At 50.3% G+C, this 19,485-nt stretch overlaps 1 protein-coding gene across 1 annotated transcript in view; it reads left to right on the top strand.

The window, feature by feature from the left end:
- GMDS (GDP-mannose 4,6-dehydratase) overlaps positions 1-4,431 on the top strand; it is a 402,164-nt gene extending 397,733 nt beyond the window's left edge. Inside the window, exons 10-11 of the mRNA XM_060244260.1 lie at positions 2,391-2,459; positions 4,016-4,431. Coding sequence (XP_060100243.1) covers positions 2,391-2,459; positions 4,016-4,078 — 132 coding nt within the window. The 3' untranslated portion in view covers positions 4,079-4,431. The remainder of the gene's footprint in view (positions 1-2,390; positions 2,460-4,015) is intronic.
- Positions 4,432-19,485: the final 15,054 nt, after the last annotated feature.

The following is a 19,485-nucleotide window of genomic DNA, read 5'->3' as shown; positions in this document are numbered from 1 at the left end:
TACTCCACTTTTCTTTGACCTAAAAGTAGCTTATAGTCGCTTCCCCTTGGCCCAGTCGTATATTTTCAAACAAACCTACCCCACTGGGTTGTTGTTGTGAGAATAACACAGAGGAGGGAGAGAAAGGGAGAGAAAGGTGGGGTACAAAATGAAGCAAAGAAATACAATGCAGACTAAAAGGTGTACTTGACATTCACTTGCAAAAGCGTATGTCTATTTGGGACCCACCTGCAGTCTGGAACTCTGGATGTCAGAGTCTGGGGTAGACGTGCCTCCCAGCCTTCTCCTTCCTTTAGCACATCCCACACATGTGTCAGCAAAGGGCAGGAAGGGGGGTTAAAACATCTCTCTGTTTAAAGGTGGAGCATGGCTCATTCCCTCTGTGCTCTCCTCTCTTGTTAGCCCTACCCAGCCTAAGTCTTCAAAACAACCTCCTACTGGCTGGTGCCACTCCCAGGAAGAAGAAGAGTTGGGTTTTACACCCCCCTTTTCTTTGATCTAAAAGTAGCTTAGAGTCGCTTTCCCTTCCTCTCCCCACAACAGGCACTTTGTGAGGTAGGTGGGACTGACAGAGTTCTGAGAGCATAACTATGACTGGCCCACAGTACCCAGCAGTCTTCATGTGTAGGAGAACTGGAGAATCAAACCCAGTTCTCCAGGTTAAAGTCCACCAGTCTAAAACACTTCACCACCATGCTGGCTCCATCGCGACCCCCTAGGAGAAATGTGTGTGCTGGTAATTGGGGACTCCCTACTGAAAGGGGTAGAGGCTGAAGCGTGCTGACTGGACTTGTCATCTCGAGAGGTACGCTGTCTACTGGGTGTGCACATCCAGGACAGATGGCTGAAAGGGTAGGAAGATTCGTCAAGCCCATGGATTACTGTCCTTTCTTGCTGACCCATGTGGAAACAAATTATACTGGTCAACACAGAACATATTAAAAGAGACTGTGGGGCTCTGGGTAAGAAGGTGAAGGACCTGGGAACACAGGTTATGCTTTCATCAGTTCTCCCTTGTCAAAGGCGCCATGGCTTAGGAAGGGAAAGAAGAATACCGCAAATAAATGACTGGCTACATAGATGGTGTCATCAGGAAAGGTTTGGATTTTTGGACTTGGGCGCACTGCGCTCCGGTGCCCCAAACCGCTTTGGAAGCCAACGAGCAGTGTCATAGATCCGCCCACACCCGAGCGGCTGGCCGCCAAGTATGTCTGGATTTGGCTGCCCGTATTGTAAACTTCCTTCTAAGTGGATGTAAAATCTCATTGTTGTGTCTTTTTTAAGGTTAAAAACAATCTCATTTTTGTCTCTTTTTTGCCCAGAATGCCTGAGAAATATTAAAATGTTAATCAGGGGTGGAATTCTAATAGGAGCTCGTTTACATATTAGGCCACACACACCTGATGCAGCCAATCCTCAAAGAATTTACAAGGCTCTTTTTTGTAAGCTCTTGGAGGATTGGCTACATCAGGGATGTGTGGCCTAATATGCAAAGGAGCTCCTGCTAGAATTCCAACCCCTGGCTTTAATTATTCATGTCTCTAAACTGAATGAAAGAACCACATTGAACTTTTTAAGAAACTTCCCTCTTACTCCTGTATGTATTATCAGTGTTCACAAGTAACATGGAGACTTAGTGGTGTTTTTAGGATCACTTACAAATAGTTATTTTATAGCACAAATAAAGACTGTAATTAAAAACCTGAAATACATGGTAATTCCAATTTTAAAAAATAATAATAATTTCTCTTCTCCCAAGATTTTGCTAATGGACTTCACGGTTATCGCATGGATTTTATCTGATGAAAAACATTCTAGTTGTCATGTTTGCTTTGAGATTTACTTCTGCAATTTAACCAAAGTATGTGTGTTGTGGGGGGGGGGGGGAGTCTGGGATAAGAAACATTAATTTGAAACAGCTCTGCTAGTAGCAAGACTGGGGCTGTATGACAACTAAAAAGGTGTTCTCCGTTAAAGAGTCAATATGATTTGATGCATAGAATGTGTCGTATAGCAGTTCTCAAATGTTGCCTCCTGATGGTATATAAGCCACAGCCCTTCAGCTGGAATTGCAAAACTTGGGAAAGGGTGGGATGGATTTCGGAGAATTAACCACAACTTCCAGAAACAGTGTGGATGAATTAGTCTGCTCTGGAATGAGCAAAATCTATCAACATTTTTTTTTCCCAATCATTATGTTGCCTTTCCATCGCCACTGAAATCCAGAAAGGGATTCAGGCTCAGGATTTCTGTAGCGAAGACTTGCACTTTTTGCTCTTTTAAATGCAAACTGCTACTGGTTCACGTGAGAAAGAGCGTACAAGCAGCTCGGTAGTAAAAACAAGCAAGTGACAGCCCTGCAATTTCTCCCCAACTTTTATTTCCCCTAGGATTTTCTTCAAGGCGATTGCACCAAAGCCAAGCAGAAGCTCAACTGGAAACCCAGAGTCACTTTTGAGGTAAGCCCTCCTTGTTGCTTTCTTCCTGTTCAGGAAAAAAACAAAAACAAAACGGAACTGAAGAACTACAAACTGTTTGCTGCAAAGACAAAGTTACACCTTAGTGCAAGTGTGTGAAGCCTAAATTTTTTCAAAATCCAGAAACTCCTGTATAGTGAAGATATACCAGACATTTTGCTCTAAGTCTGTTAGCAGCTAGCCACAGGAATCAAGACTTCAGGACGTAAATAAGCTTATTTTATTAAGCCCAGCAGATTGCGGTACAATTTGCTCCCATGTAAACCTGTTTTGGATTGCATCCTTTCACCCCACCGCGAACATATTTAACACAAAGTCAGATGCACTGACTTCAGTGGTAATTATTTCTAAATAAGTATAGAGAAAACCCTAGAATTTTAAGCAATCCGCAGTGCAATCCCAAGCAGAATTATACCCTTCTAGCACCACACAATTAGGATACTTGTCCTTTAAAAAGGTGTGCAAGCACCAGTCGTTTCCAACTCCGGGGTGACGTCACATCATGACGTTTTCATGGCAGACTTTTTACGGGGTGGTTTGCCATTGCTTTCCCCTGTCATCTACACTTCCCCCCCCCCCCAGCAAGCTGGGGACTCATTTGACTGACCTCAGATGGAAGACTGAGTCAACCTTGAACCGGCTACCTTGAACCCAGCTTCTGCCGGGGATCGAACTCCAGTCACGAGCAGAGAGCTCGGACTGCAGTACAGCAGCTTTACCGCTCTGCGCTACGGGGCTGCTTATACTTGTCCTTGAGAGGTTAAAAATATCTAAAAGGCCTTTTACGAAATGAAACTGGCACCGGGGAAGAGCGGAGTTGTCAATAGTGTTATAAGCAGCGTACAGTAAAGGGTTGATGAATCTTGCCAAAGCACATTCCGCCCGCCCATCCCCATGACGGTTAACAATCTGAGAGAAGGTACTGCGTTATTCTAAGAAGAAAATGCTGCAGTTTGTGTACTGGGAGAATGCAGTGTGCAATACAAAGAAACACAACCTTCACAAATGTGTGCCTGCACAAAGACATTTCCATTTGTGCGACACCCCCCCCCCCCGCACACATACACAACACATGCATCATGCCCAGCATTGTTCCTGGAGGCCCCCTGGTGCTGTGGATTCCAGAGGGGGGTGGGAGCTGTGCTCATGGTTTGTTGGAAAGGATGCACAATTCTTTAGGAGGAAAAGAAAACAACTGCAAAGCCAAATATGCCTCCGTGGCACCAGAAACAGCCAAATGCTTTGCTGTGGGAGGTGAAAAACCCAAGCAGCAGCCCCATAATGGTTACCTATAAAATGTGTCTAAATAACTGGCAATTTGCTGTCCTACAAGCCTACCAAAATCAGCTACCTGGAGCAGGCCGCTTCTCCTTTGTGTCTAAGGGTAGGTTCAGTCCTGCAAGGCACAATAAACGTTATGCGCAAAAGGACCTCAAAAATGTTTTAGATCAGCATGGCCTATAAGATAGAAATTGATAGAGATTATAAATGGAGCAAGCCTAACAAATGTTCTCCATCGCCCCCTTTCTGTCTGTCAGGAGCTGGTTAAGGAGATGGTGAATGCAGACGTGGAACTTATGAGGAACAACCCCAATGCATGAATTTTCACCAGCGCCTCTCACAGAAAGCCACGACTGAAGTGCCAGCCACGAGGCCGGATTTTAACTTTCGAAGATGCCTTCGCAAGGGTGGGGATGACAATCGTTTTAATAGGTATCAGATGATTGCAGCCATTTTAGTTTCCTGCGTCCAACAGATCAATTTCCTCCCCCCCCCCCAAAAAAAATCTAAACCATGCGTTGACTTTACACTCCTTGTAGAGGTAGACTGAAGCAATAATGTTTTTTTTCTCCCTGATCAAAAAGAAATTCTGCAATATGCAGCCACATGCTAGCTAGTTTGCCACTCCAGTTCATTTTCTTCTGATATTAAAAATACCTTTCCATAAACTAAATTCATAGTGTGTTTTTTTTAAAAAAAAAAATGCTCGCTCTGTTCTGATTGTGTGGGCAAGACAATTATGCTGACCTTCCAAATTAAGTCACTTCCTTTTGCAATAAGCTGAACAAAATGTAGTCTTAAGAAAGAGCGGAGAAACTCCCTCCCGCAGTTCAAGTAATTCCATTAAGTTGTCCAACAGAATCACGTTAAATTCTGAACTTCTAAACATATCTCTTATTTAATATTCAACTAATCAGACATTCAGTAATTAGGAAACCTATAAAATCATCCGCGATCTCCATTTGGATTGTATTCTATTTCACACACGGCTTTTCTTGCGGGGAAAGAGTAACGCAGGAATCATCCAATTCAGTGGAACTTGATTGAAATGGATGCATTTAGGACAGACGCCCAAGATGACTTTATTTGTCCCTGAATCACAGCAAGTATGAATAACTCCAGCACACAGTTTACAGCTACATCACCCTTTGCCCTTGCTGAATGAATTCATCTTTCCAAAACAGAGGAAGGACTGGTTGAATTTTTTCTCCTTCAGTTCTCCAGCCTGGTATATTTGTGTGCATTTCTGTATGTGTGTGTGTGTGTGTGTGTGTGTGTGTGTGTAGGGGGGGGGGAAGTGTGTGACAATAAGCTTCTCTGTGTGGCACCCAATTCCTGCACACAACTGAGCTATTCACATCTCATCCTGTTTCTGCTTGCTATAATTAGACATCATATAGGAGCCTGAACCAGCCACAAAGATGGCCTAAGAAAGATTTAAGAGGGAGGAAAAATCCAATCTTCAAGGGCAAGTAAATATTGTGGAAGCCTTGGTGCCAGCATACCCGGGCTATCCAAAGGTCATAGATCATCCTGCATATTTCCCTTCCATTTGGCTTTTTGTGCCCTTCAGAGCTGAAAATTTGGAACTTTTGAGACGGGTCTGTAGTTTTTTCTTTCGCTGTTATCGCTGGATCTGGGGATCCTGGCGATTTAGAATAGGACAGTGGCTTGAGAATGATTCCCATTGACCTAATTAGGGATCATTTCTAAGTAATCCTGCAAAAAAGACTGCTCTACCCTAAAGGCTGCGACTGACCATCACCCCCTTGGGTGCTCCAAAATTAAACAGGATGTGGTGGCTGCAGTCCACAATGCTGAAAAACTAAAGGCGTTAAAACCAGTGTTCCCTCTAAGCTGAGTTAGCGTGAGCTGGCTCACAGATTTTTAGCCTGCACCTCACACATTTTTGTCTTCACTCAGGAAGGATGACCCCAGAGCACACTCATTGATGCAGGAGCTCACAACATTAATGCCAGGAGCTCACAACGTAGAATTGTAGCTCACAAGACTCTGCAGCTTAGAGGGAGCATGGGTTACAGAGGCGGATTTTGGTCCAGCTTGCAAGTAAAGCAAACTTCTTGACCTCGACTCATCTTGAAAACAGGGATTGAGCCTTCTAGTTTCAATTAGGCTACTAGTCCTGACATGGATGGTTATGTGCGCAGCGAATCCCGTGGAGTAGAGAGCCGGTTTGGTGTAGTGGTTAAGTGAGGGACTCTTATATGGGAGAGCGGGGTTTGATTCCCCACTCCTCCACTTGCAGCTGCTGGAATGGCCTTGGGTCTACCATAGTTCTGGTAGTTGTCCTTGAAAGGGCAGCTGCTGTGAGAGCCCTCTCAGCCCCACCCACCTCACAGGGTGTCTGTTGTGGGGGGCGGGGGGGGGGTAGAGGAGATTGCGACTGCTGAGATTCAGAGTATAGGGCGCGATATAAATCCAATATCATCTTCTTAGGTGAAAGGGGAGGGGAAGGGATGAGATGGCAGGAAGGAAGGGACGTCTTTTGCAAACAGGAGTGCTTGGGGGGGGGGGGATGGTTGGAGGGTGCGAGGGAGCAGCTGCGTCCTGGCGGCGGCGCAGAGCAGAGCAGAGCGCGCCGAAGCGGACGCGCGAGAGAGACGGCTCTTTGTGCTGCGCGCGGGCCAGGAAGGGCGGGCGGCGGGCGCTGCTGCCAGGGGAGGCGGCGGCGGCGAGCCAAGGCTTGGGGGCGGGCGAGGCGAGGGGCACCTCGGCAACTGGAGCTGGCCGGGCCCGGGCGAGCCTCCCAATTGGGACCAGATGCCGCTTCCTCCTCCAGGCCGGCGTGGCCCAAGCGGCAGGAGCTCCGGGGCCGGTTTGCAGCCGCCACGGTCGCTGCCTGCGGGTGCAAGGCCGGGAGAACAAGAGGGGCTCTTGTCTGGCTCAGGCGAGGCGGGCGGGGCGGGGGAGCCAGGCAGGCGGGGAAGCGCCGACCAGCCCTCCCTGCTGCGCTCTTCAGCCCCGGCACCGAGGAGAAACTACAAATCCCGTGAGGCGCCGCGAAGCAGCCCAGCGTCGCCTTTAGCCGCTTAGTCCCTCCGGCGCCCCCCCCCCCCGCGCATGCCCGACGTTGAACGCCCCCGAAGCGCAGCAGCAGCAGCAGAGGCCTATAAGCTCCGCTCGCTCCAGCATTGCCCAGCCAGACCTCCCTCTCTCTTGCTTGCCCCACTAGGGTTGCCAATCCCCCCAGGTGGGGGCAGGGGATCCCCTGGTGTGGAGGCCCTCTCCCCCCCCCCTTCAGGGTCATCAGAAAGGGGGGGGGGATGTCTGCTGGGCACTCCATAATTCCCTATGGAGAACGATTCCCATAGGGTATGATGGAGAATTGTTCCGGAGGTATCTGGGGAGGCTGATTTTTGAGGTAGAGGCACCGAATTTGCAGCATAGCATCCAGTGCCTTTCCGCAAAATACCCTCCAGGTTTCAAGAAGATTGGACCAAGGGGTCCAATTGTATGAGCCCCAGAAGAAGGTGCCTCTCTCCGTCATGATTTCCAATGGAGGGGAGGCATTTAAAAAGGAGCAAGGTCCCTTCAAATGTGATTGGCAGAAGTCCCTTTGGAGTTCAAGTGTGCTTGTCACACTCTTGCTTCTGGCTCCACCCCCAAAGTCCCCAGATATTTCTTGAATTGGACTTACGCCCCACCACTCAGTCGGCAAAACCGGCTTCCTCCAGGGAGGAGGAGGAGGAGGAAAGAGCCCGGTGGCCATTGTTCGAAACCCCCTGGGGGTCTTCCTTTCCTCTCTCTCTCTCTGGCTCACCGAGCTAAACAAACCTGGGCTGGGCTGGAACCCTCCGGCTGGAAGCACTGCCCTCTCCCTGGCTAGGCTACCCCCCCCCCCTTCCCTCTATTTCTAGCCGCTTCCCCCCGGTTGTAACGCCGGCGCTTTGGAACAAGCCACCGGCTCCTTCTGCGCCATGCGCAAGGCAAAGGACGCCGTGGGCTGCCTTTAGGAGGCGCTGTGCTGACCCTGCGGGCTGTCCGGCCCCGTTGGCCAATCGGGCAGCGGGTTGTTGTCAGCCGCCTCGAAGGGAGGAGGTGGTGGGGCGGGACCGTCGAAGCAAGCAACAAACTCCGTCACTGGCCCCGGAGAGGGGCGCCGACTTCCCCCTGGGAGAGTTTCGCCTCCTGCTTTCTAGATGCGAGTTAGGAGGACGCACCGTTGGGAAGGCTCTTCGGGCAATGGCTGCGACCCGATTAAAGACACTTTCCTGGGAGTCAGCCTCATTGAATAACATGTGCATGCTTCCACTTAGATAGAGTTGCCAATCCCCAGGTGGGGGCAGGGGATCCCTCAGTCTGGAGACCCTCCCCTGGGCCATCAGAAAGGGGGAGGGGAGGGAAATGTCTGCTGGGCACTCCATTATACCCCATGGAGACCATGGGCTGTTGTTTGCGGTAGCGGTACCAAATTTGCAGCATAGCATCCAGCGCCTCTCCTCAAAACACACTCCAAGTTTCAAAAAGATTGGACCACACTCCAAGTTTCAAAAAGATTGGACCACAGGGTCCAATTCTATGAGCCTGAAAAGAAGGTGCCCCTATTCCTTCATCATTTCCAATGGAGGGAAGGCATTTAAAAGGAGCAAGGTCCCTTTAAATGTGATGGCCAGAACTCCCTTTGGAGTTCAATTACGCTTGTCACAACCTTGCTCCTGGCTCCACCCCCAAAATCCTCAGATATTTCTTGAATTGGACCTGGCAACCCTACCAGTAGAGGTGTTTCGGAGGGCAAAGCCGAGTGGAGGCTGGTCTCAGGGCAGAGGTACTTTCCAGAGAATAGCTTCAACCGGGTAGCCGCATTGGTCTGAACCACTATGACAATGTTAAAGAGTCCAGCCGCCCCTTGAGGACCAACAGCGTTTAATTCTGGTCATAGAAAAATGGGGTGCATGCACGGGAAAGCTGACTTTGATGGACCAAAGGTCTGATTCAGTATAAGGCAGCTTCATATGTTCACCCAGAACTGAACTTTTCAGGGAAGGCAGCGCCGTTTCCAGACAGAGGCCTTTAGGGTCTGGTGTGTAAGAATACAGTGGGTTTGGATGGGAGTTCTACTTCTGAGTAAGCATTCTTCACCCCACCGTTTATGGAAACCAATGGAGCCGGCATCTCTGAGCCAAGCAAGACGGATTTCTCACTTCAAGGAAGCAGAATACGAATCCATTCGGGCTTACCTGTAATTGAAGCAGATGGCCGCTTTGTGAGCTGGTGTGGGTGGTAAGGGAGACCCGGAGGCCTTCCATCCCACCATGATATTAACAAGAATGCCCTGCAGTATGACTCATGTGGTCACTGTCTTTCCAGATGATCAACTTTCCTTTTCAGCTTTTGTATTGTCATTTCGATGAATCATCGGTGAATTATTTCAATGAACACACATGATTTGTGTTCCTCATTCAAGGAAGGAGGTCCTTTAAGCACAGTGCCCCCCCCCACCCAATGTTCCCTCTAAGGTGAGTGAATGTGAGCTATCTCAGTTTTTTAGCCTCTAGCTCACAGACTTTTGTCTTAGCTCAGGAGGGATGGCCCCAGAGCAAACTAATTGATGCAGGAGCTCACAACTTTAATGCCAGGAACTCACAAAGTAGAATTCTTGCTCACAAGTCTCCACAGCTTAAAGGGAGGATTGCCCCCACCCACCCTTCTCCCATGGCAATGAATGGGAACTGCGGAAGAGGAAGTCCAGCTCAAGATGAATGGAAACTGCAGCAGTTGGGAAGGGGGCGTGAACAGATCAGGGAATCTGGTCGGAAGGCCTCTGCAATTCCACAGTGGGGCAGTGCTTGCGCCAAGAGCATATTCCTGGGTGATGAATTCCTACTGCCCTCCCATCCACCCATTTAGCTTCGAAAAATGAAAAAAACCCTGATTTGAAGCGGAAGCAATCGCAAACCGCATGCAACTTTTCTGAATTGAGCTCCGTTGCATTTCCTGTTTTTGCTCCACGGTAAGTTCTCAGTAGCCGTCAATTTTCGTAACCTTTCTCTCTTCCACAAAGGTTTGTATGTATAACGTGTTTAGGTGACTGTTGAGTTATGTACACCTCTGATTTTTGAAATTATTATTATTCCTTCTTCCTGGACGAGAAATGCCAAGTGGAGAGAGGGGGAGCGACCTAGAAAAAAGATCTGGCTTTTAGGAAAGAGGTCACCTCCTGGTAAGAGGGAGAGGGGCTGGCCCATTGCCTCTGGGGCTGCTGGGGGGCAGGGGGGGATGCCTCCCCTGGAAGCCAGCCTTTCTGATACAGCAGCTTTCTTCATAAGGAATTGGTTTCCCTTCCCAAGCGCCCCAGAACTGCTCAGGGGCTCTGCAACGGTCTTGCAGAGACCCACCAGGCCCTCTCCTTGTTATGGGCAAGCCCTTTCCCCTCCCAGGCCTTGGAAACCTGACTTCACCTCCCTCCCCCAAGACTAGACGACAGAAGAAGCCCCTGACACCCCGCCCTCCGCTCAGAGTGGCTCACAATCTCCTTTACCTCCCCGCCCCCACTCACAACAGACACCCTGTGAGGTAGGTGGGGCTTTCAAGGACAACTCTGCCAGAGCTATGACTGACCCAAGGCCATTCCAGCAGCTACGAGGAGTGGGAAATCCCAGATAAGAGTCTGCACACTTAACCACTACACCAAACAAGCTCTCAGGAACAGTTTGGGCCTTCCAGCCGGGGAAGGGATCTTCTTGGCCTTGCTACACTTGGCTTGCTTTTGCACGACAGAGGCTGCGGTCTGGTGACAACCAAGGAGGCCCCGGCTGAGCGCAGCTTCCAAATTCACCTTGGGCAGGCCCAGGCTCGATCCCGGCCTCTTGGCTGCCCTGGGGGCTGAACCAGGTCTTTGAAGCCCTACTCAGGCCGCCTCTTCTTCCCTCAGGGAGAAGCCAGTGTAGCTGTTGCCTGGGGGGGGGGGGGAGAGTTAGTGGGACCCACTTGCAAGCAAGGCAGGGAGGGTTTTGCAGCCTTGTGATCCTCCCGAACCCAGCCCCCATGGCAGGCCTTCCAACAACAGGCCTTTCCCAACGATCAATCTACGGAACAGGGCTCTTTTGAGCAGGAACGCAGTTCCAGCTGGCTTGGTGTCAGGAGGTGGGGCCTAATATGCCAATGAGTTCCTGCTGTTTTTTTCTACCAAAAAAGCCCTGTGTGAAACAAGGGTGATTTCGGAGGGGGGCCTAATATGCAAATGAGTTCCTGATGGTTTTTTCCTACAAAAAAAGCCCTGCATGAAACAATGGTGATTTCAAGGGGTGTGGCCTAATATGCAAATTAGTCCCTGCTTGGCTTTTTCTATTTTAAAAAAAAGCCCTGCTAGGGAAGAACGAGGGACGGTTCCCTCTTGGCGTTGCCCTGATGCTCTCTGGCTCAGAAACAAAACTCTTTAAGGTGACCTCCCTACATTGACTGCGACCGGGACCGCAGGTCACCCCAGGAACTTACCCTATCGCTTCCAGGGTGACACGCGAACCCCGCCCGCCTGCCCCAAACTGAAACGAACAGGTGATCAGAAAGGCGTCTGAAGGGCCACTGGAAGTTTGGGCGAGAGGGATAGATTTGGGGAGGGAAGGAGATCAACTTTGGAGGCAAGAGGGGAAAGTCTGCAGCCAAGAGACAAAGAAACAGGTTTGTGCCTTTCCTGCACCACGTGGAGAGGAAAATGAGGAAAGCAAGAGGCCTTGTTGAGAGACAGGGAAGGATGGAGGGTTTCTAGTGTCCTGGCCCCACTGGTGGACCTCCTGATGGCATTTGGGGTTTTTGGTCACTGTGACACAGTGTTGGACTGGATGGGCCATTGGCCTGATCCGACAGGGCTTCTCTTATGGATGGATGGATGGATGGATAGATAGATAGATAGATAGATAGATAGATAGATAGATAGATAGATAGATAGATAGATAGATGATAGATAGATAGATAGATAGATAGATAGATGATAGATAGATAGATAGATAGATAGATAGATAGATAGATTGATAGATGATAGATAGATAGATAGATAGATAGATAGATAGATAGATAGATAGATGATAGATAGATAGATAGATTGATAGATGATAGATAGATAGATAGATAGATAGATAGATGATAGATAGATAGATAGATAGATAGATAGATAGATAGATAGATAGATAGATAGATAGATAGATAGATAGATAGATATTGGACAGATGACAGAGAGAGAGAGAGATGATGATGAACGAACACAGGGCTTTTTCTGTAGCAGGAGCTCCTTTGCATATTAGGCCACACACCCCTGGTGTAGCCAATCCTCCTGGAGCTTACAGGGCTCTTCTTACAGGGCCTATTGTAAGCTCCAGGAGGATCGGCTACATCAGGGGGGTGGGGGCCTAATATGGAAAGGAGGTCCTGCTACCAAAAAAGCCCTGGATATAGCTCTATTTTGTGAGTGCAGAGGATCGGGGCAGCAGTGGACGCACCGCAGTGGCGATGCTGTTCCATGAATCTGGAACAAAAGGGGTTGGGGTTTTATTCCGGATTACTGGAACCATCACAGCTACTCCAGTTAGAAGCACTGGGGGGGGGGGGGGAGGGGGGAGGTTTTCATCCTCCGTCGAGTCGGATTCCGAGGAGACATGCTTAGGAGGATCACCAAACCCATTCACCGGAGTCGTGGATTTCCAGGAGAGCTGCCTCCCCAGTGGGCTGCATTCTGCTGCTTTGACCCGGCTGTTGCCGCCCCCACGGCCTCCTGTCCCCCTCGCGGGCGGCGGGCGGGACTCCTGGCTGCTTCAGACACAACAGTCCTCCTCAAACACACAAACACCGCGCCGCGTTTTGACTGGGGAAGGCGGGCGGACAAAAGGCCCGCCGTTTGGGGAGGGGAACCGCGGGGGAGGCGAGCAGGAGGCAAAATCCACTGGAGGGCCTTTCTGTCTCTCTCTCTCTCTCTCTCACACACACACACACACAAGCTTTCCCCGCCGCACTCTTGACCGCCCTTCTCGCCTCTGAACGCTTCACCGTCTGTTTAGAACAGGGGTGGCCAACTGCGGCTCAGGAGCCACATGTGGCTCTTTCATACATGTTGTGTGGCTCTCGAAGCCCCCACTGCCCCGTCAGCCAGCTTGCAGAAGGCATTTCTCACTTTAAATCACTTCTCCAAGCAATCCAGCAGCTTGGAGAATGCATTTCAAGTTGCTTTCTTTCCACCTTCTCCCTCCCCCATCTCTCTCTCTCTCTGACTCATGTTTCCTTCCTGCCTTCCTTCCTTCCTTCCTCCCTTCCCTCCTTCCTTCCTTCCTTCCTTCCTTCCTTCCTTCCTTCCTTCCTTCCCTCCTTCCTTCCTTCCCTCTCTCCCTCCTTCCTTCCTTCATTCCCTCCCTCCTTCCTTCCTTCCTTCCTCCCTCCCTCCCTTCTTCCTTCCTTCCTTGTAACTCTCAGACATCTGCCACTTATTCTATGTGGCTCTCATGTTAAGCAGGTTTGGCCACCCCTGGTTTAGAAACTGAATGAGGGGAAACGGTCTGAAGATTCGTGTCCCCCCCCCCCCCAGCTGCCTTCTGTCAGATTCCCTCCGCCCCACATTTTAAGAAAGAGATACTTTAGGAGTGGCAATGCCACATTCTTTCTAACACAGATGCCCTGGTGTTTGATCTTTCCAGCCTCGACTGCCTTCCCACCTTTTTGTGACAGCAACATCCCACCTCCACCCCAAACACGCTTCTTGTTTTCTGTAGGGAGGTCTAAATTCTGACGCTTTCCCAACCTGGGAGAGATCCGCCTGATCGCCGCTGAAGAGCGCCGTCCATAGCTTTTCTTTCCAGCCTTTTCGATAAGCAACCCGTCCAAAAACGCTGGCGAGGGCGCAGGGCTTTGGTGTGAGCCGACTTGTTCTTTGAGCGCTGAAAGAGCCAGCTTTATTGGAACACCCATAGGCGACGAGTCAGACCCCGCCTGGCATTTCGAAAGAAAGAAAGAAAGAAAGAAAGAAAGAAAGAAAGAAAGAAAGAAAGAAAGAAAGAAAGAAAGAAAGAAAGAAAGAACGCTGCTTCTCTGTCTCTTCTCACGGTCAGATTCGGGTTGAAGCAGCAAAAACGTTGGAGTCCAGCGGCACCTTTTAGACCAGCAACGTTTTATTCTGGGTATAAGCTTCCGGGTGCATGCGCACTTCTTCAGATCCATGCACACAATATGTGCATGCCCACGGATGCTTATATCCAGAATAAAACGTTGCTGGTCATTCAGGGGTTCTCCTCCAAGTGGTCAGAGCAAACCCGCTTCTCATATTGAACAACCCCGTTCGTACCCCCTTGATTTAAACCGCGCTTTGCCCGCCCCCTCCGCGTCACTGTTTTGCAGGACCCTTCTCAAGAATGCCTAAGGCAGGCGTGGCCTTATTTGCTTGATGTTAGAGCCACATAGACTAAATGTCAGATGTCTGAGAGCTGCAGACATGAATGTCAGATGTTTGAGAGCCTTGAGTCAGGCAGGCAGGCAAATAGATGGGGGGGAGGATGGATGGAAGGAGAGGTGGAAAGAAAGCAACGTTAACTTTAACTGTATTCTCCAAGCCCCCGGCTGGTTTGGAGAAGTGATTTAAAGGGAGAAATGCCTTCTCCAAGTCAGCCAATGGAGTGGTGGGGGCTTCAAGAGCCACGCAATATGTGTGAAAGAGTCACACGTGTCTCCCGAGCCACAGTTTGGCCACCCTTCTAAAGGCATCTTAAAGGTCTCGATTTTTTTCTCCCCCCCCCCCCCCCAAAAAGTTGTTCTGTATCCGGTAAAATAGAAACATTTTAAGGATCTTGCTGTTGCTTGTCTTCTGGTTTCCAGGGGGCATTTAAAAAAAAAATGCGGTGGCATGACCAGTGTTGCCTCTAAGTTGCAGAGTCTTGTGAGCAAAAATTCTACTTTGTGAACTCCCGGCATGAATGAGTGTGCTCTGGGGCCAGCCTTCCCGAGCTAAGACAAAAATGTGTCAGCTGGAGGCTAAAAACCTGCGAGCTAGCTCACGCTCACTCAGCTTAGACGGAACACTGCCCCCAACCAATGCGCCCTCTAAGCTGCAGAGTCTGGTGAGCGAACAATTCTCTTTCGTGAGCCGCTGGCATGAAAGTTGGGAGCTGCTGCAGGAACGAGGGTGCTCTGGGGCCATTCTTCCGGAGCGAAGGCAAAAAAAAAAAAAACCCGCGTCAGCTGGAGGCGGGAAATCGGTGAGCTGACTCACGCTCGCTCAGCTAAGAGGGAACACTGGTGGCGTTTCCCGCCTCGGGGCACGCAGGCGCCCTTCGTTCTGCGAGGCGCAAAAGCCACCGAGGAGATTCGCCTCTGAAGAGTTAAGGGCTCCAAAAATGTGTTGCTTTTCCTGCTTTCTCCCCTGGGGCGAGGGGGGAGGGGGACCTTCCCGCGCTCTTCCCCCTCCCCTCCCCTCCCCCGCAGGCCTTGTGGAGAGCGACGGCGCGAGCAGGCGGGCGGGCCTCTTTCTCTCTCCCTCCGCGCAGGGGCGGCACAGCCGGAGCCGCCATTCCCTCTCCAGCCCCCGCCTCCCTCCAGCCTCGCGGGGCGAAAGGTCAGGTGAAAGTCCCGCGCAGGTAAGGCCCCGCTCCCGCGCCTCCCAGATTGCTCGCTGCTGCCCCCCCCCCCCCGGCCGAGGCAGAGGGGGCCGAAAAGGAGAAGGGAACAGTAAAAAGAGCCCACCAGCCATTTCCATCGCAGGACGGCTGGCAGCCCGGAAGAAAAGCTCGGCCTACGTTCCCCACCCCCCCCCCCCACCCACACACACTTTCTTTCTCCCTCGCTCTTCCCGCCCAGCCCAAGACACCAGCCGTCCCAGGCAGCAGCAGCGACCCAAGAGTGCCCCATTGGCAAAGCGAAAAAGGATTTTTAAAAAAGGGTGGTGGTGGGGGGGGACACACAGCCAGAAATGCTCTCCTTTTGGCCCAGGCTTATAACAGGAGATGGATGAACAGACATTCTCACAAAGTAGGAGTCCAGTCCTACCTTTAAGACCAACAATGTTTGATTCAGAATGTGCACACGAAACTTTGTTGGTCTTAAAGGCAACCTGATGCCTCGTCCGATGGAGCGTGCTTAGAGCACAGGGAAGTTTCCATTCTGAATTAGGAGGGACGGTGGCTCAGTGGTAGAGCATCTGCTTGGGAAGCAGAAGGTCCCAGGTTCAATCCCGGGCATCTCCAACTAAAAGGGTTCTGGCAAATAGGTGTGAAAAAACTCAGCTTGAGATCCTGGAGAGCCGCTGCCAGTCCGAGTAGACAATACTGACTTTGATGGACCCAGGGTCTGATTCAGTATAAGGCAGGTTCATATATGAATAAAATTTCGTTGGTCTTAAAGGTAACACTGGACTCCTGTTTTGTTCTACTGCTTCAGACCAACACGGCTGCTCGCCTGGATCTACGGACCTTCTTGCGTTTTGACGCTGTTTTATTGGTTTCTAACGCACATGCTGCCCAGATCAAAGGTTTGCTCAGTTTGTTAGTTTTTACTATTCTGCCACTGGAACTTAAATTTGTACCATTTTGCATTCTGAACCACGGCCTACTAGCTGTAAGTAGCTCTGCTCACTGTGCCTGATTCCTCGTCTGATGAAGTGTGCTTGGAGCACACGAAAGTTTCCATTCTGAATAAAACTTTGTTGGCCTTAAAGGTGCCACTGGACTCCTGTTTTGTTCTACTGCTTCAGACCAACACGGCTGCCCACCTGGATCTACAGACTTTCTCACATTTTTATTGGTTTCTCACGCTTGTGCTGCCCAGATCAAAGGTTTGCTCCATTTGTTAATTTTGCTATTCTGTCACTGGATCTTAGATTTGTACCATTTTGCATTCTGAACCACTGCCCACCAGCTATAGGTTCACTGTACTTGTTTCATCGTCTGATGAAGTGTGCTTCTGAATACAACTGGGTTGGTCCGGTTGGTCAAGTGGCCCTGCTTTGTATCCAATCGCAATTGACAGGGGAGGGACATCCGTAGCTGAGGATACACCCACATCAGCCCAGTCCCTGCCAGTGTTCCCTCTAAGCTGAGTGAGTGTGAGCCTTGCTCACTGGGGGGGTTTTAGCCTCCAGTTCACACATTTTTGCCTCAGCTCAGGAAAAATGGCTCCAGAGCAAACTGATTTCTGAAGTAGCTCACAACTTTCATGCCAGTAGCTCACCGAGTAGAGTTCTTGTTCACAAGGCTCCACGGCTTAGAGAACATAAGAGAAGCCATGTTGGATCAGGCCAACGGCCCATCCAGTCCAACACTCTGTGTCACACAGTGGCAAAAAATTTTATATATACACACACACTGTGGCTAATAGCCACTGATGGACCTATGCTCCATATTTTTATCTAAACTCCTCTTGAAGGTGACTATACTTGTGGCCGCCACCACCTCCTGTGGCAGTGAATTCCACATGTTAATCACCCTTTGGGTGAAGAAGTACTTCCTTTTATCCGTTCTAACCCGACTGCTCAGCAATTTCATTGAATGTCCACAGGTTCTCGTATTGTGAGAAAGGGAGAAAAGTACACTTTCTCCATCCCATGCATTATCTTGTAAACCTCTATCATGTCACCCCGCAGTCGCCGTTTCTCCAAGCTAAAGAGTCCCAAGCGTTTCAACCTTTCTTCATAGGGAAAGTGCTCCAGCCCTTTAATCATTCTAGTCGCCCTTTCCTGGACTGTAAGCCGTGTTCCCTCTAAGTTGAGTGAGTGTGAGCCTAGCTCACAGCCCTTTAGCCTCCAGCTCACACATTTTTTTCTCTTCGCTCAGGAGAAATAGTCCCAGAGCAAACTCATGGATGCAGCAGCTTACAACTTTAATGCCAACAGCTCACCAAGCAGAATTGCTGCTCACAAGACTCCACAGCTCAGAGGGAGTCCTGGCCCCTGCCCCTCAACCTGCGCCCCCATCCGAAATCCGGGGCTTCAAACAAACAAGGCTCCTGGATTCCAGGAGCTGAGAAGAAGGCTGGCTTGGAAGGCCTTCTTCTTCCCTTGAATCCACAGGGAACTCCCGCTCCCCCCCCCCCTCCCGTGGTGAGGCCTTTAGGAGTCGGGTGGATCAACAAAGCGCTAAAGAGCAAGAGCCGCGGCCCAACTGCTTTGGGGATCAGCGGCTGGACCCCTCTCTCCTTATTTCCAAGGAAGGGACCCACAAGGGCCTTCTTGCCCCCATTGTCCCGCTCCCAGCCCCTAAAAAACAAGCCTAGCTCACCACTAGCATAAGTTAGGGGCTAGAACTTGCGGCTGCCAAACCGTCTTCAGATCTCCAGGCTATTCTACCCACAATGCCGTGCCATCATTTATTCCCTCCCCCTACGCTCAACACACTGCAAGAAGCTGCAGAGGATAAAGCGCCCAATGCTGCGCGGGGAGGCTTGAAACAGGAGACGCGGGGAACTTTTGGGAAGCCGCTTAACGAAGAGGCGGGCCCAGCTCTCCCCCCCTCCCTCCCCCCGCGCTCGCGGCTCCTGCGCTCCCCGGCTAGGCTGAGCCTCTACTGGAGGGCGGGGCAATATTGGGTAGGAGCGAGCCCCACTGCTTGAGGGACCCGTGTGCCAAAGCAGCAGCAAGGCCGAAGAGCAAGCCCGGCTTCGGTGCAAACTAAGCACAGGCCTGTGTCGATTTTGCGGGAGTTTCGCTTGCAGCCAGGGAGCCGGCGGGGCCTTTCCAAAGTCACAGGCAACCGCTTGCAGAATCGGGCCCTGGAGGGCTGCTAATCACAGGGACGCCAAGTTGGAGGCCCACCGGCTGGCTGGCTGGCAGAGGCCTTGAAAAGAAAAGAAAAGCTCGGGATTTTGCGGGACATTCTGAGCCAACGGACTTTTTTCCCCCGGATGAGAATCGTGCATTGAATTCCTCGGGCATGAATCCACTCCAGCAAGCTTGTTGGGACTGCGCTGGGAAAGGCCGGCTGTGCCGCCCCCGCGGAAAGGAGCCACTCTTGTCCTGGAGTCCAGCAAAGCGCGCATCGCTCGTGCCCCAGGGCTCCCCGGCGCAAAGGCTCGCCCTCTCCCTCCCTCTCCCCCACCTCGCTTTCTTCATCGCCTGGCCGGCAGAGGCGAAGGAAAGAAGGAAGAGAAAGAGAAGGAAGGAAAGAAAGAAAGAGAAGGAAGGAAGGAAGGAAAGAGAAGGAAAAGAATGGAAAAGAAAGAAAGAGAAAGAAAGAAAGAGAAGGAAGGAAAGAAAGAAAGAAAGAAAGAAAGAAAGAAAGAAAGAAAGAAAGAAAGAAAGAAAGAAAGAAAGAAAGAAAGAGAAAGGAGAAAAAAGGAAGGAAGGAAGAAATAAAGAAGGGAAGAAATAAAGGAGGGAAGAAAGAGGGAAAGAAAGAAAGAAAGAAAGAAAGAAAGAAAGAAAGAAAGAAAGAAAGAAAGAAAGAAAGAAAGAAAGAAAGAAAGAAAGAAAGACCCACCCCAAGCTGTAGGAAGAAAACCCGCAAGCACATTCCGTCTAGGGTGGAAAGCATGATTTCAACTAACAGATTTCTAAAGCTGCACAATTTAAGGCCTGGCGCCTGCAGTTTAGGGTTTCGCCCTCGCTGGTTTGTGGATGAGGCTGTAACAGGTCAGCCTTAGCTCAGGGGTCTGAGAAACTAAATGCACCCAAATAAATACACCCAGAAGAAAGTGTCACTAACACCCGTGGAGACAGGACAAAGACCGAAGTTTTATTCTGGTTGTGAGCTTTCCTTTGCACACACACTTGGTCAAAAAGAATAAATTTTTTTAAAAAAAATTAAAA

Source organism: Heteronotia binoei, chromosome 7 (genome assembly GCF_032191835.1).
Source record: "Heteronotia binoei isolate CCM8104 ecotype False Entrance Well chromosome 7, APGP_CSIRO_Hbin_v1, whole genome shotgun sequence".
Classification (NCBI taxonomy): domain Eukaryota; kingdom Metazoa; phylum Chordata; class Lepidosauria; order Squamata; family Gekkonidae; genus Heteronotia; species Heteronotia binoei.
The sequence above is the reverse complement of the archived record's forward strand: the minus strand, read 5'-3'. Positions and strand labels throughout refer to the sequence as shown.